This window comes from Hippocampus comes, unplaced genomic scaffold (assembly GCF_001891065.2).
Source record: "Hippocampus comes isolate QL1 unplaced genomic scaffold, H_comes_QL1_v1.1 scaffold177, whole genome shotgun sequence".
NCBI lineage: Eukaryota > Metazoa > Chordata > Actinopteri > Syngnathiformes > Syngnathidae > Hippocampus > Hippocampus comes.
In genome coordinates, this window is record NW_017806158.1 from 1,458,795 (window position 1) to 1,478,691 (window position 19,897).

General features: G+C 41.1%; 3 protein-coding genes and 1 non-coding gene across 5 annotated transcripts in view; 3 read left to right on the forward strand and 1 right to left on the reverse strand.

The window, feature by feature from the left end:
* Positions 1-611: 611 nt before the first annotated feature.
* ftr82 (finTRIM family, member 82) lies at positions 612-7,378 on the reverse strand. Its single transcript, XM_019895190.1, has 7 exons — positions 5,925-7,378; positions 4,691-4,786; positions 4,181-4,414; positions 3,749-3,908; positions 3,613-3,669; positions 2,525-2,602; positions 612-1,829 (listed from the first exon to the last, which is right to left on the reverse strand). Exons 1-7 carry the CDS (start codon positions 6,513-6,515, stop codon positions 1,309-1,311), a joined length of 1,737 nt encoding a protein of 578 aa, XP_019750749.1. The 5' UTR covers positions 6,516-7,378; the 3' UTR covers positions 612-1,308.
* Positions 7,379-9,670: 2,292 nt separating this feature from the next.
* On the forward strand, positions 9,671-17,365 carry ftr83 (finTRIM family, member 83). The gene is made up of 9 exons (XM_019895097.1): positions 9,671-11,009; positions 11,376-11,471; positions 11,657-11,890; positions 12,012-12,171; positions 12,266-12,327; positions 12,360-12,594; positions 12,689-12,745; positions 14,460-14,525; positions 16,538-17,365. Exons 1-9 carry the CDS (start codon positions 10,434-10,436, stop codon positions 17,062-17,064), a joined length of 2,013 nt encoding a protein of 670 aa, XP_019750656.1. The 5' UTR covers positions 9,671-10,433; the 3' UTR covers positions 17,065-17,365.
* Positions 17,366-18,155: 790 nt separating this feature from the next.
* trnav-aac (transfer RNA valine (anticodon AAC)) lies at positions 18,156-18,228 on the forward strand. Its single transcript has one exon. It is a non-coding gene; the product is annotated as a tRNA-Val (tRNA).
* A 169-nt stretch (positions 18,229-18,397) lies between these two features.
* ruvbl2 (RuvB-like AAA ATPase 2) overlaps positions 18,398-19,897 on the forward strand; it is a 7,963-nt gene continuing 6,463 nt past the window's right edge. Inside the window, exon 1 of one of the 2 annotated variants that reach the window (XM_019895198.1) lies at positions 18,398-18,511. In XM_019895198.1, the coding sequence (XP_019750757.1) occupies positions 18,413-18,511 (99 nt within the window). In that variant the 5' untranslated portion in view covers positions 18,398-18,412. The remainder of the gene's footprint in view (positions 18,512-19,897) is intronic. The other variant, XM_019895199.1, reaches the window with a different exon arrangement.

Here is a 19,897-nt window from a genome sequence, read left to right on the forward strand (position 1 = left end):
ATGCATTGTTGTAGTAACTCTGAGGTATTTGACTTTCCAACCTCCAAGTAGGCAGAGTAGTTGGTGAAATATCTTTTTCGATGCTTCCCAGATATGTTCATTTTTTTTATGTACAGTACCTGAGAAGTATTTTTGCTTATTTAAGTTGTAGGAACAGCAAATGAGTTGTAGTTGATCGATTAGTATCAGAAACTGCTTATATGAAAATTCACGCCTTTTAGATTTTGCTTATTATAACAAAGTACATTTTTGTATTATTAATGGTATATTGTCAGTTTGTACAAAAAGGTCAGATTTTGCTTGTCACATACAGAATGTGTAATACAATAGTATGATTCAGTAACAATCAGACCATGAATGCCTTCCAAAACAACAAAAAAAGTGGAATGGCAAAGAACACCGCCTCGCAGGAATTCCAGAATTCAAGATTTGGTTTCATTTCCGAACCAACCTGCTTCATCTTACCAGTCAAATGCTCAATAACGTTCATGTCTTATGACCGAGTCGGCCTACCCTGGAGCATCTCAACCGTTTTGGTTTACAGGAACTTCAAAGTGGAGGCTGAAGTATGAGAAAGTTCACATCGGGCACCCTCAGAACAAAAAAAAAAAAAAAATCAGTTCCTGTCATCATCCACTAGAGGAAGCTGATGGTACGTTTGCTAGACGACACACCTTATTTGGTCGACAACACTTGTCGTGTACTGTACTTATATAACTGTTGCCTTGAGGGTGGAAAAAACAATGAAACAAACTACCTTTTTTATTTCGCTCTTTATTCAAAACTATAAATCTTTCCAAAATATAAAATAAGACTGTTTTGTATAACAATTATCTTCAGGGTTTTCAATAAACAGTCGCCTATGTAAGTAAACATGCATAACGTTAAATAAAGGGTTAGTTGAACTGTGAAAAGGCAAATATGAGGGCATGCAATCATTTTTCCAGTTCTTTGAAATTATGGTCACAAAGAAAAATGCGACAATGCATCCAGTTATCTGTTTTGATTATAAGAACATTTGACACACCCTCTCACGCAAGATAAATATGAAATATCAGGATGTGACATGCACTGTAACTTGAGGTGAAGCATACCGCTTTTAAAGGCCTTTTTTTGACAGTGATCTTTGAAAGTGTTACAGTCATTTGATTTTGAAAATGTATAATAATACAGTATGTGACGGTTTACACATTTGGGTGGAAAACAGCTCTAAACAGTGTAACATTGTCAATGTTATGCAAAAATATATATTTAAAAAGCATCATACACGTAAAAAACATCAAAATTTAAATGTTGAGTCAAATATGTTCATTTGATGGTGCAGATTTTGACCGAGGTTCCAACTCCAAAGCCTGGGTAAAGGGGCTCAGTGAACGTGGTCTCAAACCTGTGCAGCAGCGTCATACTACTTCCAATGCTATAAAAAGCCAGCACGCCTGCGCTATGGTCCAAGTACACGCCTATCCTCGGAGAATGAGGGCCGCTGACGGCTTTATCAACTCTGTTGTGCCAGGCCGAGTAGCCGGTGTCGGAGCAGAGTAGACTCCAGGATTTATCGTTGTAGCCCAGCAGACACAAAGAGCCTTTGCCCTTCCGGCTGATGCCCCTATAGGCCGCTCCGATGGAGAACTCCCCACTCCACTCGATCTCCCAATAGAAGCGGCCGCCAGACAGACCCTCCCGGCACAGAACCTGGGCAAAACTGTCAAACCTGTCTGGGTTGTCCCCATATGGCTGCAGGTCCCTGGTTCGGATGACTTTTCTGCTGTGCTCAGAGATGTACAGCTCTTTGTAGGCTGTGATCGGATCCAACTTCAGCTGGCAGAAGTCTGCATCATGAGGAGCAATACACTTTTATTTTCTAACTGAAGTATGTGAAGTCAAATTTAATAGTGCTAAAGTGGACATATAATGCAAATGTTACTTTTTAATGGCTTGTATACAAATAATCTCCGTGGTGCCTGCCCAAGCATTCATTGTGAAACGAAACAACCAGGTACTGTAAATCTTTGATCTGTCCATTTTGCATTGTGAGCAAACTGTTCTGCATTACCACTTCAATGTTACGTAACAGTGGGGCTATTTTACATCATAATTGTCCCCATGAGTTTTTCCACCCATGACATGCTCTACAAAGGTGGCCAAAGATCCAGAGCCATTTTCAAGTGATGGTCAAGTGACTGAAACAGTATCATGCGGAGACACCCCATAGTCTCACACCCACAATGCTCCCATAACTCCAGTTGCAAGAATCAGGCTGCATCCCCCAAATGAACCCCCACCCCACCACAATAGTCAATGTAGCGAAAGACAGATTCACCATTGGCTCAGATGGACAAATATATCGGGTCGAGGTATACAATAGCCTACTTGCATATGAGAGGGCTGGCCCCTGAAAATGGGCTAATTTCAGCAAGACAAGAGTTTAGGGTGTGTAATATGTGTGGCTATTTTGACAAAAGCATTCCACAAATGTAACATGAGCATAATTTGTCTCCTTTAAAAAATTATTGTGAATACATACATTTGATAAAATCTGCTCTGCTCCTTGGCTCTGGGGTGGCGGGGTTGCTGTCCACTGTGGTCATATTGTGGTCTTTACCTGCAAATTAAACAGCAATTTTTAAAATCTGTCGGCTGTGTTGTTTGAACTCGTGCATTGACGGTCAGTACAGGAGTGGGTAATCTGGAGAACCAGGTGATTTCCTGTGGGCCCGGGGTGCTACATGTGATGCTTGAGCAGCTTTTCCAGCCTTCACATTAATTTCCTCCAGACCGAGGATAAATTTTGAAATCAGTAAATTAAGTGCATTTGTAACATTTACATGTACAGTTGCCTTGTTGCAGCTGTTGTGAAAGCACTATATGAATAAAGATGTATTCTATTGTATCGTACAAATGAAGTACTAACACATTAATTGCTATTGGTAGACCAATACATTATATAGAGCACTGGCTACAGATGTCACCGAGTCGCAATCATTTAAAACACAACAAGAAACGCCACTGTGACTCTATTATACCCTGCCTGTAAAAAATACCACATTAAAGAGGCATAACAATCACGGGTGTGACTTGGAAAGGTAACAAAGCACGTAGGAAAAACCTTTCTCTATTGAAGTGCGTGTTGCTCTGTGACGATCATCAAGTTGGTGTCAGTCCACTGAGCGGTGCACCGGAAGTGGAGCGATTAAGTTTTAAATGGGAGTGCGAACAGGAAACGCCATGTTAGCTGCGTAAATGTCGCTGTCTTAACATTGATAAATCTAGTATTCAGTGCCAGGTGTGTTATCCAATGTTAAGTGCACATTCCTATCGGTCTCATTTTTGTCTTTTTGTCCACTTCAACTATTTACTGTGTTCTCATATTTCTTCAAAGTCACACCGATCGTGATCTTGTAAGCACATTGAGTTGTGATTTTGATCAAATACAATATGAATATTTTTGGAGAGAATGGTTTTACATTGATACACTAATGAGGGTAAAATTGTAGATTTAGATTAAAACATCGTGACCATATGTGGGCCGGCCTTGAGCCGTGAAACTTCAGAGCGGAAAATGAGCCCCACTCTGGTCCGGTTTATTCTAAATATTTTTGCTCATCAGCCTACCTCTGCTTCTTCTGTCCAGTGTTCGACTTTCCGTAGTGTACACCGGAACATCATTCACTGTAAGACACAGTATACATTTATTAAAATATTTTTGGCGCTTTTCTGGTGCACTTTTATTTGCGAAAATCAGACAAACCTGTTTTGGAGATCTTCAGCAGCTCTTCCCTGCCAAATTCTTCCAGCCGTTCCTTGATCTCGGCTACAGCTTTCCTGACGGCCCCAAAGGAGAAGTCGGGGTTCACGGTCACCTTTGGTATGAAGCCATCATCAGTGGGGGTGCACAGGTAGTTGAAGTTCTGAGGGAAGCAAGTTTTGACAAATAATTCATGTAAATAATATGCCCCGTGCAAAAATACATTCAGGATCACAGTACTTTATTTGTATGTAAAAATGGAAAAACAGTTCATTTATTGTCAACTCACATCAATCATAAACCATAGTTTAGCTGTTTTGGATTGTCATAATTTGGTGTGTTATTATGTGTTATTATTGTGTTTGTGAATTTTTATACATTAAAAAAAAAAGTCATGTCAGGATCAAGTCCTGCCGTGTTTCTGAAGTAGGATACCTGCAAAAAGTGGATGTGGTCGTCCGTAGAATAAAGCTGCTTCAAGCCTGACTTCTTTTTCTTCAGTTCGTCAATCTCCTGTTCCAGACGCTCGACCAAAGCTTCGGCTTGGTTGAATGCGGCCTTCTCATTGATCCCAATCAGTTTGGTCACCTCTGACCTCATCCTCTCGATGGAACGAATCATGTCCTCAAACATCTTCTGACTCTCCACCATGGCTCGCTGGGCCGAGTTCTGCACGAAAAAGCGACGGATGCGTTTTACTGGAGGTACGACTACTCTATCTTGAGCAGTGTGTTATTTGTGCAGGCAAATGAGATGTAACTTGAAGGTTATGTGATGAGAGAGGACCCCCTCGAGGCTAAGCGCAATTCATTGCTAGTCCACTTTCAATTTGTCTTGTTGTTTTTACCAAACCGTTTTCACGATGAGAAATAAAGGAGGAATAATAACAACGGGTTCTGGGACCGTTGCCATCCTAAAGCCTGAGTTTCTAATGCTTGACCTTACCTTTAATGAATCCACCGCCGTCTTCAACTCCTCCAGCTCCTTTACGCGCTCTTGACATTTTTGTCTAATCTCAGCTGTGGAGATTCCCAAGAGTTTCTGGAACAAATGATTTCTTAGTATCGTACTAATCAGCGCATTTCAGAAAATCTCAAAGCTACAGTTCAATGTCATGCTGGCTCGATTATTGTTGTTGAGAAAATACAGGGGTCATATTTGAAAGCTCAGTACAGACAGCCAACTCAGCATGTCTCATAAACCTTATTCAAAGAGGCTTCTCAATATGGGGCAGGTTTGATCTCAGATTTGGGGGGGGGGGGGTCTGTAATGGAATTCTGGCCATGTCAGGAATGTGAAACCACCGCTGACTTTTTCAAGAGATGTTTCAAGGTGACCGCCATACTGGCCTGCAGAATAGAGAGGGCTTTTCGAATTCAGCTTTATTCTCAAACTCACCAAGCCATTCTTCAAGATAAGCTGGTGGAATGTGGGGAATCTGGCAGGGGGAGAGTGTGAGAGGGGGGAGGAGAGACAGGAGGAGATGGTGTGAGATTTGTGAAACCGTGATTGTAAATGTCCTGATTAGAGATACTAGACTTTCTTGTGAGGAAATGGAAGGCAAGGAGGAGGGGTGGGGGGGGGGGCATAAAATACAATAAACAATGTCGATTCATACACAACACAGTCTGCTGACCGTCTGTGTTTCCTCACAGCACTTGAGCGCCTCGATTGTGTTTGGCTTTGATTCACGATCCCGAGCGGCTGAAAGCCTTGACTCCCTGACATTCCAGTATCACTCCGAGCCTCCTCCCACAGGTGGGAAATGGCACAGGAAAACAAGTTTCTGTGTAACCATCCCACAGATGGAACACTACATTCACTGAAAATCAACTTTCGGTAGTGATAAGCGAGACACTCCCCCAAACACTCCACGCAACTAATCAGAGAGCCGCGTTGGTTTTGGCGGTGAATGCCCGCCAAGTTAGGTGATACCATTGGAAAAATAGGGCAAAGTACGTGTGACGGTTTTCCTGAAGGTTGGGGAAAAAACAAACAGATAATTTTCAGTGAGCCAACATGCCCTGTCGAATGGTTCTTGTCTAATCATACAACAGTGACACTGTGACACGAGTACACACTTTAGTTCTCTGAGGGTTTTTGTAAAGTGATCTAACAGGTAGCTGTCGTATTTGTGTTGTCGAACAACAAAGTAAAGCATTTTCACCGACGATCCTACCTGTTTCTCACTCCTCTCGGCCTCAGCAGAGACGATGTCGTGGCCTTTGTGTTCACTGACTGTGCAGATGGCACAGATGCACATTTGGTCGGTTCGACAGAAGAGCTCCAAAGACTTCTGGTGCTGCGGGCAAATCTTCCTGTCCAAGTTTCCCAACTCGTCTACCAACTTGTGCCTTTTGAATGTGGCTGACTCATAGTGTGGCTTCAGGTGTTTCTCACAGTAGGATGCCAAACAGTTCAGGCAGGACTTGATGGCTTTGAGTTTCTTTCCGGAGCAGAAGTCACAAGGGACGTCGCTTGGCCCGGCATAGCCGTTCCCTTGGGGCATGTGGACGTTCAGGTTCAGACCACTCTTCTTGATCTTCTCAGCCACCATGCTGAGGGTGGCGTTGGGTCGCAGCACGGGCCTCTGGGTGAAGGTGATCTTGCACTGAGGGCAAATGTATATCCCCGTGTAGTCCGCCTCATTCCAGTAGCCGCTGATGCAGTCCATACAGAAACTGTGGCCGCAAGGAATAGCGACAGGGTCCCTCAGGAGGTTCACGCACAGGGTACAACTAAAGTAGTCTGGAGACGTGTGGTCAGCCATTGTGGTGGGCGCACGGAACGCTTTCAGTCCTGAGGAAGTGGAGAGAAAATGCCGGGAGCAAAGAGCGCTGAGCCGAGTCTGCGTGGGAGCCCGCCCTCCTGAGTGTGGTACAGCCTGCCAGAGACAGGACCTACTTGTATTTCTGAATTCCAGAGGTTATTGATTGAAAGCAGACAAGGCCCGCCTCCTGCGCCGTGTGAGTGTATGCAGCCCTGCCCTGTTCAGATAAGCAGGTTGAGCAAGGGAGGAGAGAAAGAAAGCAGGAGGGAGGGAGAGCGAACCTTGTAGGCCGGAAAGAGAGGAAACGAAAAGGCTGAAAGAGAGAATGAGTGAAATGTGTAAAGTTCAAAACGAGAAAAGAAATATGCTCGAAAACGCCTTCATTTCCCCTCCACAGCTTAATTCCAATTCCTCCTGTGGCTCATCTGGGGATGAATTGCGCGCACTTCTCAATAGCTGTATTTCCACCTATTGTTGTCGGACAGAATCGCCATTGTCTTAAACCGGTTACAGTCCAACAAACACAAACGGAGGGTTAGGTACCGCTGGAATTTAAGGGACCACCCAATATACAAACACGGATGTCGCAAGCTTGTAGATTTTCAGGAAAACATCCTTTTCCCGCGCCTTTGATCCGAGTTATACTTCTTACATTGTAACCAGTTGGGACGTTCAAATGCACCCCTAGAGGTCAATATGTAACCGCAGATATGGAGATTGCATCTGTTTGTTCAGCAGAAGGAGCCAGCCGCAGATGCAGCCGTGCGCGAACGGAACATTCCTGTGAGCTGCAGGTGTGTGTAGATGTTTGACATACTTGAGTGTTACATCACGCGGAAAGCTGCCGACTCCACTGTTCAAATTAGCCACAAGAGGCAAGTGCACGCTGACATCACACACCCCTCATTAGCGTTTCTATCAGGCCTGGGCGATGGGTTACACACGACTGTAGTCATTCTAATATTTATTTTTTTATTTTTTTGAATGGACACTGGAAAAAAAAAAAGATTACTTTCCACAACGGAACTGGAAACAACATCAACGAAACACATTTTAAATCAATTAAAAGTGCAGTATCCGCTCTTCGTTCAGTATCCTGCATGACTTCATGCATATTACTTCACCATATTAGGTCAGGTTGTGATAAGGCAGTTTTTTTCCCCCCTTTCCTTCCTCCAGAGTAGAGGGTGCAACCTGTGATTACAGATTAACTACCTCGAGCTGTTGCGGAGGGGAAAACACTTAACACACTTCTGATATCGAAAAAGGGAAGACTACGCAGTCACACTGTCGTTGTTGTACTCGATGAAACTTGATCATGTTTGGGATACAGGGCAGTTTTAATTTGTTTTAATGACAGGACCGTGGAAAGAGTCAACCGCTTGTTGTGAACTGAGGAGGTCTGTTTTGAGCAAACAGATACTCCACAGTCATCCGTCGTTAAACCGAGTTCAAGGTGAAAGGTCAGCATCGCTTACGATAGAGGCGGGCATGCACTCGGCGGGGTAAAGCGCAGGCAAGCACACATGGCTATTTTATGGAAGGAAACAAAGTGCGAGTTCACTGAGGGTGTGTAATAAAAACAGGAAGACACCATTCTAAATATATGATGCCACAAAAACACAAAAGTGATTTTTGGTATAGGTACCCAAAGTGAAGACGGACAAATGTGACTGCCAATTTCCAAATGTGCACAACGTTGGAAACTAAAGTTTGAGTCTGACTTACAAAAATAAGAACCCCCCCCCAACCCCCCACTTTTAATTCCACAAGATAACACTGGAATAATTCAACAACAATTCGCTGCATTAATGTTATGACAGTTGAGTAGCATGTCAAGCTACACCTTTAGGAAAACAATTATTTTAATGCACCACCAACGTCACTCAACCTTTGCGTGTGTTTCTCAGAAACTAAAACATGAGAGGAAATGTATTTTGTTGTTTTTTTAATCATCAATTACAATTTTAATAAAATCTATTCAGTAATAATATCCAATGAATGTAAGAGAACAACAAAAGTGGCTGGTATCAGCTATTTTTGTGGGAATTTTGACCACTGTTATAAGTACTACTACTACTACGAATAATAATAACATAAATAACAATAAGAACACTTTTTTCTTCTGACAGTTTTGTAAAATAAGTCTTTTCTAGTCATAAAAGAATTTAATTGTTTTTTTCTCCAAACATTAGGGTCTCTTGTCACATGACATATTTCATCTCCTACCTTTGCAGATTTTGCTTTCATTTTCCTAATAGTGATGTAGCCCGAATACTTTTATGCACAGACACATCCTTCGCTTCAGATCGGCAAACAAACTATTCGTCAGTTATGTTGAACAAAAATTATTTTAATCGAACTAACCCTCTAAACAGACATCCTATGGAATGACTAGAATGAAGTGCAGTAATCATTGGCCAATAGATTCCTCTTCACCATAAAAACGTTGGGGTTTTTTTTTGTCGTTTTATGGAAGCAAAGTCCATTTACTGTCCAAACCAAGGTCATTTATGTTGGCAGAACAAAGTACAGACAAGTTTTCATAATCAAAACCTCCTCAGTGTCAATTTACAGCCAACGAGATTTGTTGAAACTCGAAAGAATGCGGCTCTATGGAATTTAAACGAACGTTTATTTTCACAGGATTTGCATTTCAGTTTCATCAATCATATGAACTCATGTGCCGCTGTGAAAAACCATGCAATATTTCTAACCAGGCAAATTTTAATGAGTCATAAGAAAAATAATCAGAATCACGACAATCATTCGTTCTTCAAAATTGATACATGAAGTCTTGTTACAATTAAAAGGGGCATCATCGATTATTGATGTTTGTTGTGATTGATTGGCTTACTTTGCATCATTTCGATACACTGTTCTCCTTTTCCTTTTGCTCGAGCATATCAGCTGTTGTTGGTGGGCAACAGACCTGTTCGTAGCCCACTCTGCAGGGGCCCATCTTGGCTCTTTAACAATGGAATCTGTTTGCCCCGGCTGTTATCTGGGCTATCAAGTGTAGTCGCATTCCACTCCATTCCAACAACCCTGAAACTCCATCTTAGTTGTGATTGTATGTGTGTACGTGTATGTGTGTTCACTGTAAAATGAAACATTCATCTGAAGGTATTTTGTTTCACCCAGAGGAAAAAAATCAAAAAAAAAACCCCAAAACATTCTTCTCTGTCAAAAAGAGTCTCTGCAGCAATGTAATCTCATTACTAACCCACGGAACCCGTATGTTCAACCTCACTAGAAATGAGTGTTTTAAATTAATGCTAAAAAGTTACATTGATGAGTAACTTGGAGAGGTCGTGGTTGAAATATAACTGGTCCAGCATTAAAGCAAGCCAAATGAATCTAATCAAAGCAATTAACCGCGCATCACTGCAGGAACGCAATCCCTCCGGATTTCATTGATGAGACATGACGGCCGATCGTCATAAAAAAGAGGCGTGCAAACAATCTGTTCGTGGTGCACTATGACTTCAAGAGCTATCATTACATGATAACTGTGACACGCCTGTATTGTTTCAGATACGCCTCATTGTTCTTATTCTTCATTCAAATGCAAATCGGCGGTGCAAAGTTCATTCGGTCCCATCTAAATTCTGTTTTGAATTTCTTTTTATTTGGAGTGTCTACAGGCAATCCCATTCAAAAGAAATGATGAAACTACTCAATGCCCACGTCATCTCACATTTTATTCATTCTCGAACTGATGAAGACGTTTTGCTGTGCCCTTGCCTTGCCCCGCCCTTGTTTTACTGGTTTCGGCTTAACCAGTTTAGCCTCTCCCTCTGTTTACTCCATATAACTTTACGACAGTAGTCGGGCTGGGATCATTTTGCTGCTGTGCTGACACAATCCATTGAGTGTCACAGCATTGAGTGAAAAGGACCGAAGCAGTTGCACACCATGGCGTCCGAGCAAGATAACTGCCACCTGTGTAAGGAATACCTCAGGGATGCCGTGTCAATTCCATGCGGGCATATTTTCTGCTCCATTTGTCTGAAGACATACTGGGACCACGCAGACCATACGGGCACATACCTGTGTCCTCAGTGCCGGGTTACCTACAACAAGAGGCCTACGCCGAGACGCATCGGAGGTTCTCGGCATTCGACCATGCAACGCAACTCGGACGGCTTCCCGCCGCCACCACCGTCCCCTGACTACAACGTAGCCGGCCCGCAGGACGTGGGCTGCGACATCTGCGTCGGCAAGAAGAACAAAGCCATCAAGACCTGCTTGATGTGCCTGGCATCCTACTGCGAGAGGCACCTCAAGCCCCATTACGAGTCAGCTACTTTTAAACGGCACAAACTGGTGGACGAAATCGGCCATCTGGACCGGCAGATCTGTCCCCAGCATCAGAAAGGTCTGGAGCTGTTCTGTCGCACTGACCAAATGTGTATCTGCGTGCTGTGTACGGTGAAGGAACACAAAGGGCACGACATGGTGTCTGCCGAGCAGGAGAGGGCGGAAGAACAGGTAAGCAGTTAAGTGACATTGTACAATACTACAATCCAAGGGTAGGGAACTCCGGTTCCTCGACAGCCATATCCTGCCTGTTTTAGAGTTGTCCCTATTCCAACACACCTGATTCAATTGATGATGATTGTGCCGGGCTTCTACAGAGTTAGCTGATGAGCTGATCGTTTGAATCAGGTGTGTTGAAGTAGAGAGAGATCAAAAACAGGTGCAATATGGCTCTTGACGAACCGGAGTTCCCTACCCCTGCTATAATCAAACAAAGTGGGGTAAAAAAAAAAAATCAAAATGTCAGAATTTTTTGTAAATTTTGCTAATTTCCTGACGGTTTGTGACAAGTTAATCCAATCATTGTCGCCTCCACAGCAACGCTTAGGTGCCACCCAGGCTGAGATCCAGGAGAGGATTCATGATCGACTGAAACAGATGGAGGAACTGAAACAAGCAGTTGATGCACTCAAGGTTCGGAACAGTCATTCATCAGGATGAGTAAACCAGGCAAACCACTTGCAGATTGAATAGGATGTTGAATCAACTTCCTACACGTTTGTCATTCCTTCATGTTGGGAAAGCTTTGTTCAGGATACTTGTAAAAAAAATGTTGACACCCGCTTGATTTATGGCCTGCCCCTCTGTTTCCTGCGCAGAACTCAGCGCATAGAGCAATGCAGGAATGCGAGAAGATGTTTAGCGATATGATCCGCTCCATTGAGAGAATGCAGCAAGAGATGGCCAAAATGATCTCCACCAATAAGCGAGCGGCACTCAACAATGCGGAGGGTCACATGGAGCGTCTGACCCACGAGATCACCGACCTGAAGAGGAGAGACAATGAGATCACTCAGCTGTCGCGCACTGAGGACCACATCCACTTCATTCAGGTAACGCGGCGACTGAACAACAACAATATGATTTGGTGCACTTTATTTGATTTTTTTTTTTTTTTCACTGAAATGCGACAGTGTACCCTTACTTCTCCATTTTTTTTCCTTTCGTTATCAGAGCTACCACATGCTGATAGCCCAGACCGAGGCTGAGGAGCTGCCCACAGTGACCGTGAACCCTTACTTCACCTTCGATCCAGTTACTAAGGCCGTGTCTGAGACGAAACAGCACATGAACGAATTTGGCAATGATGAACTGGTTAAAGTAGCCAAGACAGGTGAGAATGAGTCACTTATTGTGATTATTATGTGGCTTTATTATGCAATCTATTGCTATTCTTTGACAATGCCAACACATATTTGTGTTTACAGTGAACAAAATGACCTTTTGTCAACTGGAGGATGGTAAAAAGAAACGTGCATATAGGCGACTGAACAACAACAATATGATTTGGTGCCCTTTTTTTGTTTTTTTTTTTTTTTTTCACTGAAATGCGACAGTGTACCCTTACTTCTCCATTTTTTTTCCTTTCGTTATCAGAGCTACCACATGCTGATAGCCCAGACCGAGGCTGAGGAGCTGCCCACAGTGACCGTGAACCCTTACTTCACCTTCGATCCAGTTACTAAGGCCGTGTCTGAGACGAAACAGCACATGAACGAATTTGGCAATGATGAACTGGTTAAAGTAGCCAAGACAGGTGAGAATGAGTCACTTATTGTGATTATTATGTGGCTTTATTATGCAATCTATTGCTATTCTTTGACAATGCCAACACATATTTGTGTTTACAGTGAACAAAATGACCTTTTGTCAACTGGAGGATGGTAAAAAGAAACGTGCATATAAAGGTGAGTTAGGTGAAAACCTAATTTTGAAATCTTTTTTTTCTGTGGGCAGTCAAACTGAGTGCAAATTTTGGCATACACCATCCAAAAACGGAGATCCAGTTCATCCAAATTTCTCAACAGTTCACCCATTGAAAATCATGCATTTACAACTAATCCTAACTCAGGGTCAAATTATTGCCGTCATAAAATTTTATTACTTACATTTTAAAACAACAAACTATGTTGTCACACTTAACTGCAATTGGGCTTGGCAGATGCAGAAATGTCTTCACATTATGACTGTGATTATGGAAAAAATAATAATCACGATATTTAGATTGATATTTAAATCAGGATTAATAAAAAATATTATTCATTGATCTCATAACGTAAAATTTCAAAAAACTACAGCAAAGCTCAACTATTCAAAACAATCATACTCATTCACATACAATCCTGCATCTTGAACACTTTATTCTTGAATACTGTGTTGTCTTTGTCAAGTAAAAAATAAAATAGTAAATGTCATGTCAATTTCAAGTCTCCTGCATTTTCATTCTGATATAGCCTTGAATCCTTGAAAATTTCACTTTGAATAGAACTTGAAAAAAAAAACAACCACTAACAAAGTAAAAAAAAAAACTATACATAGAAAAAAAAACAAATTAAAATAAATACTGTGTTCTTGCTGAGCAGTGCCTAGAATACACTTTTGAGACAAGAAGGGTCGAAGAAGACAGTTGCGACTAATTAGTATGAAATAATTTTAACACGTTTTTCAAAGATTGGGAAGAATGTGTGCCTTTGAGCATTGCTGTTTTACCTGTGTAGCGTTTGTGTATGAATATTCATTATTTGAAAGAATATCACTCTCAGAGCTTGATACTAATTTCCCGTTAGCACGTCAATGTTATTTTACATTGAATTTAGCATTAGCAAAGACGATGTTTTAAAAAACGAAACATGTCTTGTATTTAAATATATAAGGCGTGTAATTATTTTTCTTGAGTTTTTGTTTTATATTAAACTCTAACTGGGGTGTCATTAAAGAGTTTAAAGCACAAGAAGGGCAGAATCACATAACGTCACACGCTTGCCATGCAAGTTACTATCGTCCATTCACGGTACTTTGACAACGTCTGGAACTTGCCAATACACTGCACCGCTTGGCACAATAATCTTTTTTTTTTCTTTCATGACGATAATCCAATCAATTACCCAGCCCTACTTCACATTCTAAACATGGCTGACTTTACAACATGCACTCTGTTATATACTTTTCGTTTTATCCTGAGTGACATCTCAGCTCTGTATTGTGCAGGCAGGACAAAGTCATCAAAGGGATGTGTTTCAATTTGAAATGAACGCATTGGGTGACTTTTGCATCACTTGGCTTGAAAAAGTCAAGAGTTGTCTGTCTTCTACAAAGTTTTGCACAGTTCAGTCGAATATGTTCCCACTGCTGTTGTATTTTATTCATGTGGTGTAATTTGACGTCACTTGGTAGCCACTTGTTCAAATGTTTACCTTGATTGTAATGTGACTTGAGTTTACATGAACACACCCATTGTCCTTTGAATCCAGCCGTTGTTTGCCTTGACCCTGTAAATACCATGAAGTTACGGTTTACTTTGCACAGTACCGACATCAAGTTTTGCTTATCTGCTTTAACAGCACTTTTTTTACACAACATGTTCTAATCAGGATGTTTTTGTTGTTTTTGCTTCCACTGCAGATGACGCTCCCATGTACAGATCTGTGCAAGTGCAGGAACCACAGCACAGGGACGACTTCCTGAAATGTGAGTGTCAGCTGATTTCGCTTCCGTTGATTCCTGTATTCTCTTCTCGCTCGTTTCAGCGCTTAAGTTGCATTTGGTGCTCATCAGCTCCTCTGTCAGACCCTGTCGCTGACCACAAATCCAACACGTTTTTTTCTGGACATACTGTTCTTTATTTGTCCCACCTTGTAACGGAGAAAGTGACACTGAGTTGCTGTAAAAAGATTAGGGTTAAAAAAAGCTATCTTTGATAAGAACCAAAAATACTTTTTTTTTTTTTTAATAAATCAGGAATGCTTGTAGCTTGTATGAATCCAATCCTTGGCTTTACAATGCAATATGCTAGTTATGTTACAGCAGGTTTCTGTTTGTGGTCAAACTTACAAGCAGTGTTGATACCTCTGGCATTCCAGATAATAAACCGGGCAGAACTAGCAGGGGCCGCCGGGTGTCCCACCAACTGTGATCTGGAGAGGGAGAGGGAGAGAGAGAGAGAGAGACATAGCAGGCAGGTGACATCTAACCCCTGCAATGATTCTCACCTGTTTGATGTGTAAAGCCAGAGGGTCTCACACTTTTCCGCTTCAATCCACATTCCCATCTTACCTTTGAGCCTTTTCCACAGCGACTCCTTTCTTCTGCACAGAACTATCCGAGTCTAAGAACATGCTTTATTCAAACTTACTTTTAATCAGTAGTGTGGTGTGTTGTGCATTTTTAAATCATTGTGAAGTACCTTGAAAAGTGCTTCACAAATAACAGACAAAACATTACAGAATACATTATTCACATATAAGTTACTAATACAATAACAAGAGTGGTGATATGAATTATGTTATTACTGGGCACACGCAAACACTTGTCAACGTATTTTTCTTACTTTTTTAAAATCTAAGATGCAAGTAAACTCTGGATGAATTCTTTGCACTGATTCCAAATTTTGCCTCGTTTTTCTCAAGCACATCAAGTGTTCTTAATACTAATAATAACAATAAGTAAGACGGTACTGAATTTTGGAATATTTATGAATTAAGATTTGAGCAGCAGGTGAATTTTTTTTCCTGAATCGTCATGCTATAATTTACAACACATATTAAAATATGTATTGAACAAGCTTTATTGGTCAGACTTAAAAACAAAAAAATGAAAATATGTCAAAAACCTGATGTGCTAGTTAGACAAAGAGAAAACCCCCACAATTTTTAAAAATCTGTGTCAAAAATACATTCAGTTTTTGTATTGGTATTAGTATTACTATTAGCAGTAGTATAGTAGTACAGTCGACCCTCCCATACTCATCATTTGGCACCCCCGGATTCACATTTTCACATATTTTTTTTTCCAATCCATTTTTTAAAATTATTTAAAAAAATTTTCCTATTTGTTTTTTTCATTTTGTGGAGGATCCCCCCCACCCCCATTTTGGTGGAAAACATATACTGAATGATTATCAATGTTATGTGAAGAATTTGGGGGTTTGTAAAAAAAAAAAAAATCTAAAATTCGGATGCATTTCAATTTGCGTCAGTTACATGCAGATTTTGAGAATTTGTGGGCCGGCACAGTCCTTATACAGTTTCAGAAAAAAAATTCCACCTGTTGTTGAGCCCAATTCCTAATTGAAAAAATGTGACAAAAATATTTGACTGTACGGTATAGTCAAATATTTTGTGGTATAGTCTATAGCACATTTTATATTATTGTTATGATGGGTATGAAAATGAGGGAATGGTTGGAATCAGCACAAAATTTATCGGAAAGTTTCTTTGCATCGCTAATAACATTTTTGGGTAAAATTCAGTGACCAGTGTAATCAAGCATATAGTGTTGCTTGTTCAGTGAGGGATTACGTTTCCTGTGTAGGTGAAAGAATCCAACTGTTGTGCTCAAATTTGGGACTTGAAGCTGCTGCTGCAGTGGTGATGGGACATGTGAAGAATAAGCTTTTCTCATCTTGCGTTTTACCATTTCCGTTTTTTTTTTACGTGATGTTATGTAATCTTCTAAAATCCATACCTTGTGTATCTTCTTAGATGCATGCCAGCTTACTCTGGATCCAAACACGGCGTACCGACAGCTCCACCTTTCCCGAGGGAACAGGAAAGCTAGCCTCAGGAGAGAACCCCAATCCTATGGAGACAATTCCGCTAGATTTGACTCTTTGCCCCAGGTCCTGTGCATGGAGGCCCTCTCAGGTGGCGCCTACTACTGGGAGGTCGACTGGAGTGGGGAGGGGGCTGCCATGGGTGTCACCTACAAAGGCATCAAGAGGTCCGGTTACGGGGATAGCTGTCGCATCGGCTACAACCGCAAGTCTTGGAGCCTCTTTTGCTCTGACTCCAGCTACTCTGCACGCCACAACAAGGACCAGATCGAGGTCAACGCACCATACTCTTCTCGAATTGGGGTCTTCCTGGACCACGGTGGGGGAACTCTGTCTTTTTACTCTCTTGGGGAAACAATGTCTCTCATTCACCGCTTTAAGGCTTCATTCGGTGAGGCTGTCTACCCAGGCTTCTGGGTTTGGTACGAGTCAGCCATCACACTCATCCAGCTCTGATTAGAACACACATCTATGTACAGTAGTCAGTTCTCTGTTGTAAGACAAATATGATTTAATTACATCAAGCACGTTGAAAGTTATACATATATTTGGGTAGTTGGGGAGACTATATTGTTGATGACTATGAATATTCTACAAATTTGTGAATTTGTGCAATCAGATGAACCAAGTCAGGGAGTGTACTGTATAAATCTGCATTTAAACGAGTATAAATTGTACTGATTGAAAGATCTGATGTGATTTGTAAAGGCCATTTTTACAACATTTATTTTTTATCAATAAACATTTTATGAAGGTGTGTGGTGTTGAGTGGTCTGTGCTGTTTTTTTTTTTGTATATTTTTTTTCATGACAAACTTCCAAAAAGCCAGACATCTGATCTTGAAAAGGGAATACTGTAAATGTTCTTTTAATCAGGGTCATCTTTTATCAGAAGAAATATGACAGCCCCCTAGTTTCTCACACTAGAAACTAGAGACGCATGTCAAACTCAATCACTCAAGCTTCCAGATGCCGAAATTTAACACCTAAATCCAGTCTGTGGGCAGACTGGATTAAATAGTTTATTTGCGATAATACTTAAAGCAAAAACTTTGAATATGAACAGTCTGCAAAAAAATTGGATTGCCTTAATTCCATACTGTTCATGTTTCTCTTTTCTGACAAGATGAGAAATAAAAGCCTTTTTTCTGTAATATTTTGCTAGATTTGAAAAGCGCCTTTGTGTTTTGCATAACTCAATTTTATTATTTTTCATTCCGATGAGCGCATGTACGCACTTAAGAAACATCACAATATATTGCACTCTTTGGCGACGAGAGCACCTTATTTTTTGTAAATGCCATTCGAGTTTTTACACTCCGTCCTTTGACCTGCCGGTGTTTACTATAAACTATAAACTATAAATATTGTCCACCTCTGGTGGACAAACGTTCAATGCTGCCTTTATTCGAGCTTTTTTTTGCGACCCTCTGTATTTATTGAGCCATCTCAGATCTATCCTAAATTTAATATTAAACCTTCAACCTTTGCATGCCAATAACGTGTTATTTTAAATTATATAATACTTTTAGGGCCGCTCTACTATATGTTTCCGTAGTGTAGTGGTTATCACGTTCGCCTAACACGCGAAAGGTCCCCGGTTCGAGACCGGGCGGAAACAGCTTTTATTTTTCTTCTTTTTTTTTGGGTGCGATTTCTACAACCGGCAAAGTCCACAACATAATCCACAGTGGAGTGGAAAAAAACACGTTAATGAGAGGGTTTGAGCTCAATAAGTCTTAATATACAGTATTGTTCACAAGATGTCTTCGTGTTGGTTGAGGGCAGCCAACTTCCTGTTTCACATGAAAACCGACACTTGTTTCTCTCCGGACTCGTTTAGCCAGCGCACCTCACAGAAAAAAGCGCCGTATTCTCACGTTTTGACAACTGCGACCGTGCGGGTGAGCTTGCGTTCATATTATAAACGTTCGGAATTGTATTAGTTTTCCATATTGACACGTCCATGTGCGTTTTAGCAAGAAAACTCTGTCCACCAGCGCACCTTAATTTGCACGTAACCGCTCTACACGATTATAAACAAATGAATGAAGCTAACTTGGCTAGTTCGCTAACATAACCAACGTGCGTTCCGTCTTATCCATGCCAGAGTTGTTGAGAAAGCAGTTAACTGTTAATATTTTGCTCACGAGTAGATCAATATAAAACTTAAACACACATGCATAATCCTGTCGGTAGACGTATCGTGTACAGCCAGTCAGAGCGTGATGTTTAATGCTATTGCTTTCCCCCTCTAGTGTTGGGACTTTCAATGTAACAGTCGCTATGACAACCAGAGTGAACAAAGGAAAGATTTGAACACTCGACACGAAGCGTGGACCTTATTTATGCTCAAGTTAGAAGAATTGCTAATGTTTAATGAACTAGGAATATTTGACATTCATATGTACAAGTGAGCGTAGAGCTGAACAGACATCAGATCGTTTCGGTAGCATACGTCAAAACACGCTTGACAAAGAATCCATGTCACTCGCCGTTGTGCAATTTTTCTCTATGGATGCATTTATTGCTGTTGTATTGGTGTGTTGCTGATGCTTTGGTTACTTTAGCCGTATTAGAACACTTCTCACTACTCCCCACTGGATTAAAAGAACACTAATATACGTATACTAAAATGAATACTCCCAATACACAAAAAGGAAAAAAAAAAAAAAGACATTTTCTTTGTGAAGGCAGAGGCAGACATTTTTATTCAGCCACGATCTTCAATCCAGAGATGAAAGTCCTCCGAATTTTCCCGGAATTCCGGGTTTTTCAAAATTTTATGAAAATTTCTCCAGAGAATAGAGGAAAATTTGCATAAAATTAATCCGGATATTAGTTGACAACATTGAACAACAAGGGTTAAAAAAACATTCGTTGTATTGCTTTCACGAGCGTAGCCGTATTGAGGCACTAACACTAGTAACAGTAAAGAGATTTTTATTTGTGTAAAACGACAGAAGACATGACGGTGTTTGACTAATGGTTTAGTAGAACGAATGGCAACTCGCAACAACAATAGCAAGCGTCATTTTGCCTCTTGGGTTATACCATCTCAACTAGAACGTGGGGGATAGTCCCTAAACAATTTTCGTCTCTTTATAAACACACCTGCTCAACCCCAGTGGAACGAATAAAAGACGCCGTGGACAAGACAGTTGTCGTAAAAAATATATTTGGCCAAAAAGGGAAAAACACAGATTGGCAGAAAATTGTGTCCGTCCGACTTCGAGTGTCGTCTCGGCTAACTTAGCTTAGCTGTTGTCTTGTGTGACGTCATTTGCGTC

What these genes read in the sequence shown, in the direction of transcription:
- ftr82 (XM_019895190.1), bottom strand. Translation starts at nt 6,515, where the DNA reads ATGGCTGACCACACGTCTCCAGACTACTTTAGTTGTACCCTGTGCGTG. An exon ending in ACCACATCCACTTTTTGCAG is followed by an intron (nt 3,909 to 4,180) that starts GTATCCTACTTC and finishes TGCTTCCCTCAG; the next exon opens with AACTTCAACTACCTGTGCAC. An exon ending in CAGAGCAGATTTTATCAAAT is followed by an intron (nt 1,830 to 2,524) that starts GTATGTATTCAC and finishes CTCATGATGCAG; the next exon opens with ACTTCTGCCAGCTGAAGTTG.
- ftr83 (XM_019895097.1), top strand. Translation starts at nt 10,434, where the DNA reads ATGGCGTCCGAGCAAGATAACTGCCACCTGTGTAAGGAATACCTCAGG. An exon ending in ACCACATCCACTTCATTCAG is followed by an intron (nt 11,891 to 12,011) that starts GTAACGCGGCGA and finishes TTTCGTTATCAG; the next exon opens with AGCTACCACATGCTGATAGC. An exon ending in GGTTAAAGTAGCCAAGACAG is followed by an intron (nt 12,172 to 12,265) that starts GTGAGAATGAGT and finishes TTGTGTTTACAG; the next exon opens with TGAACAAAATGACCTTTTGT.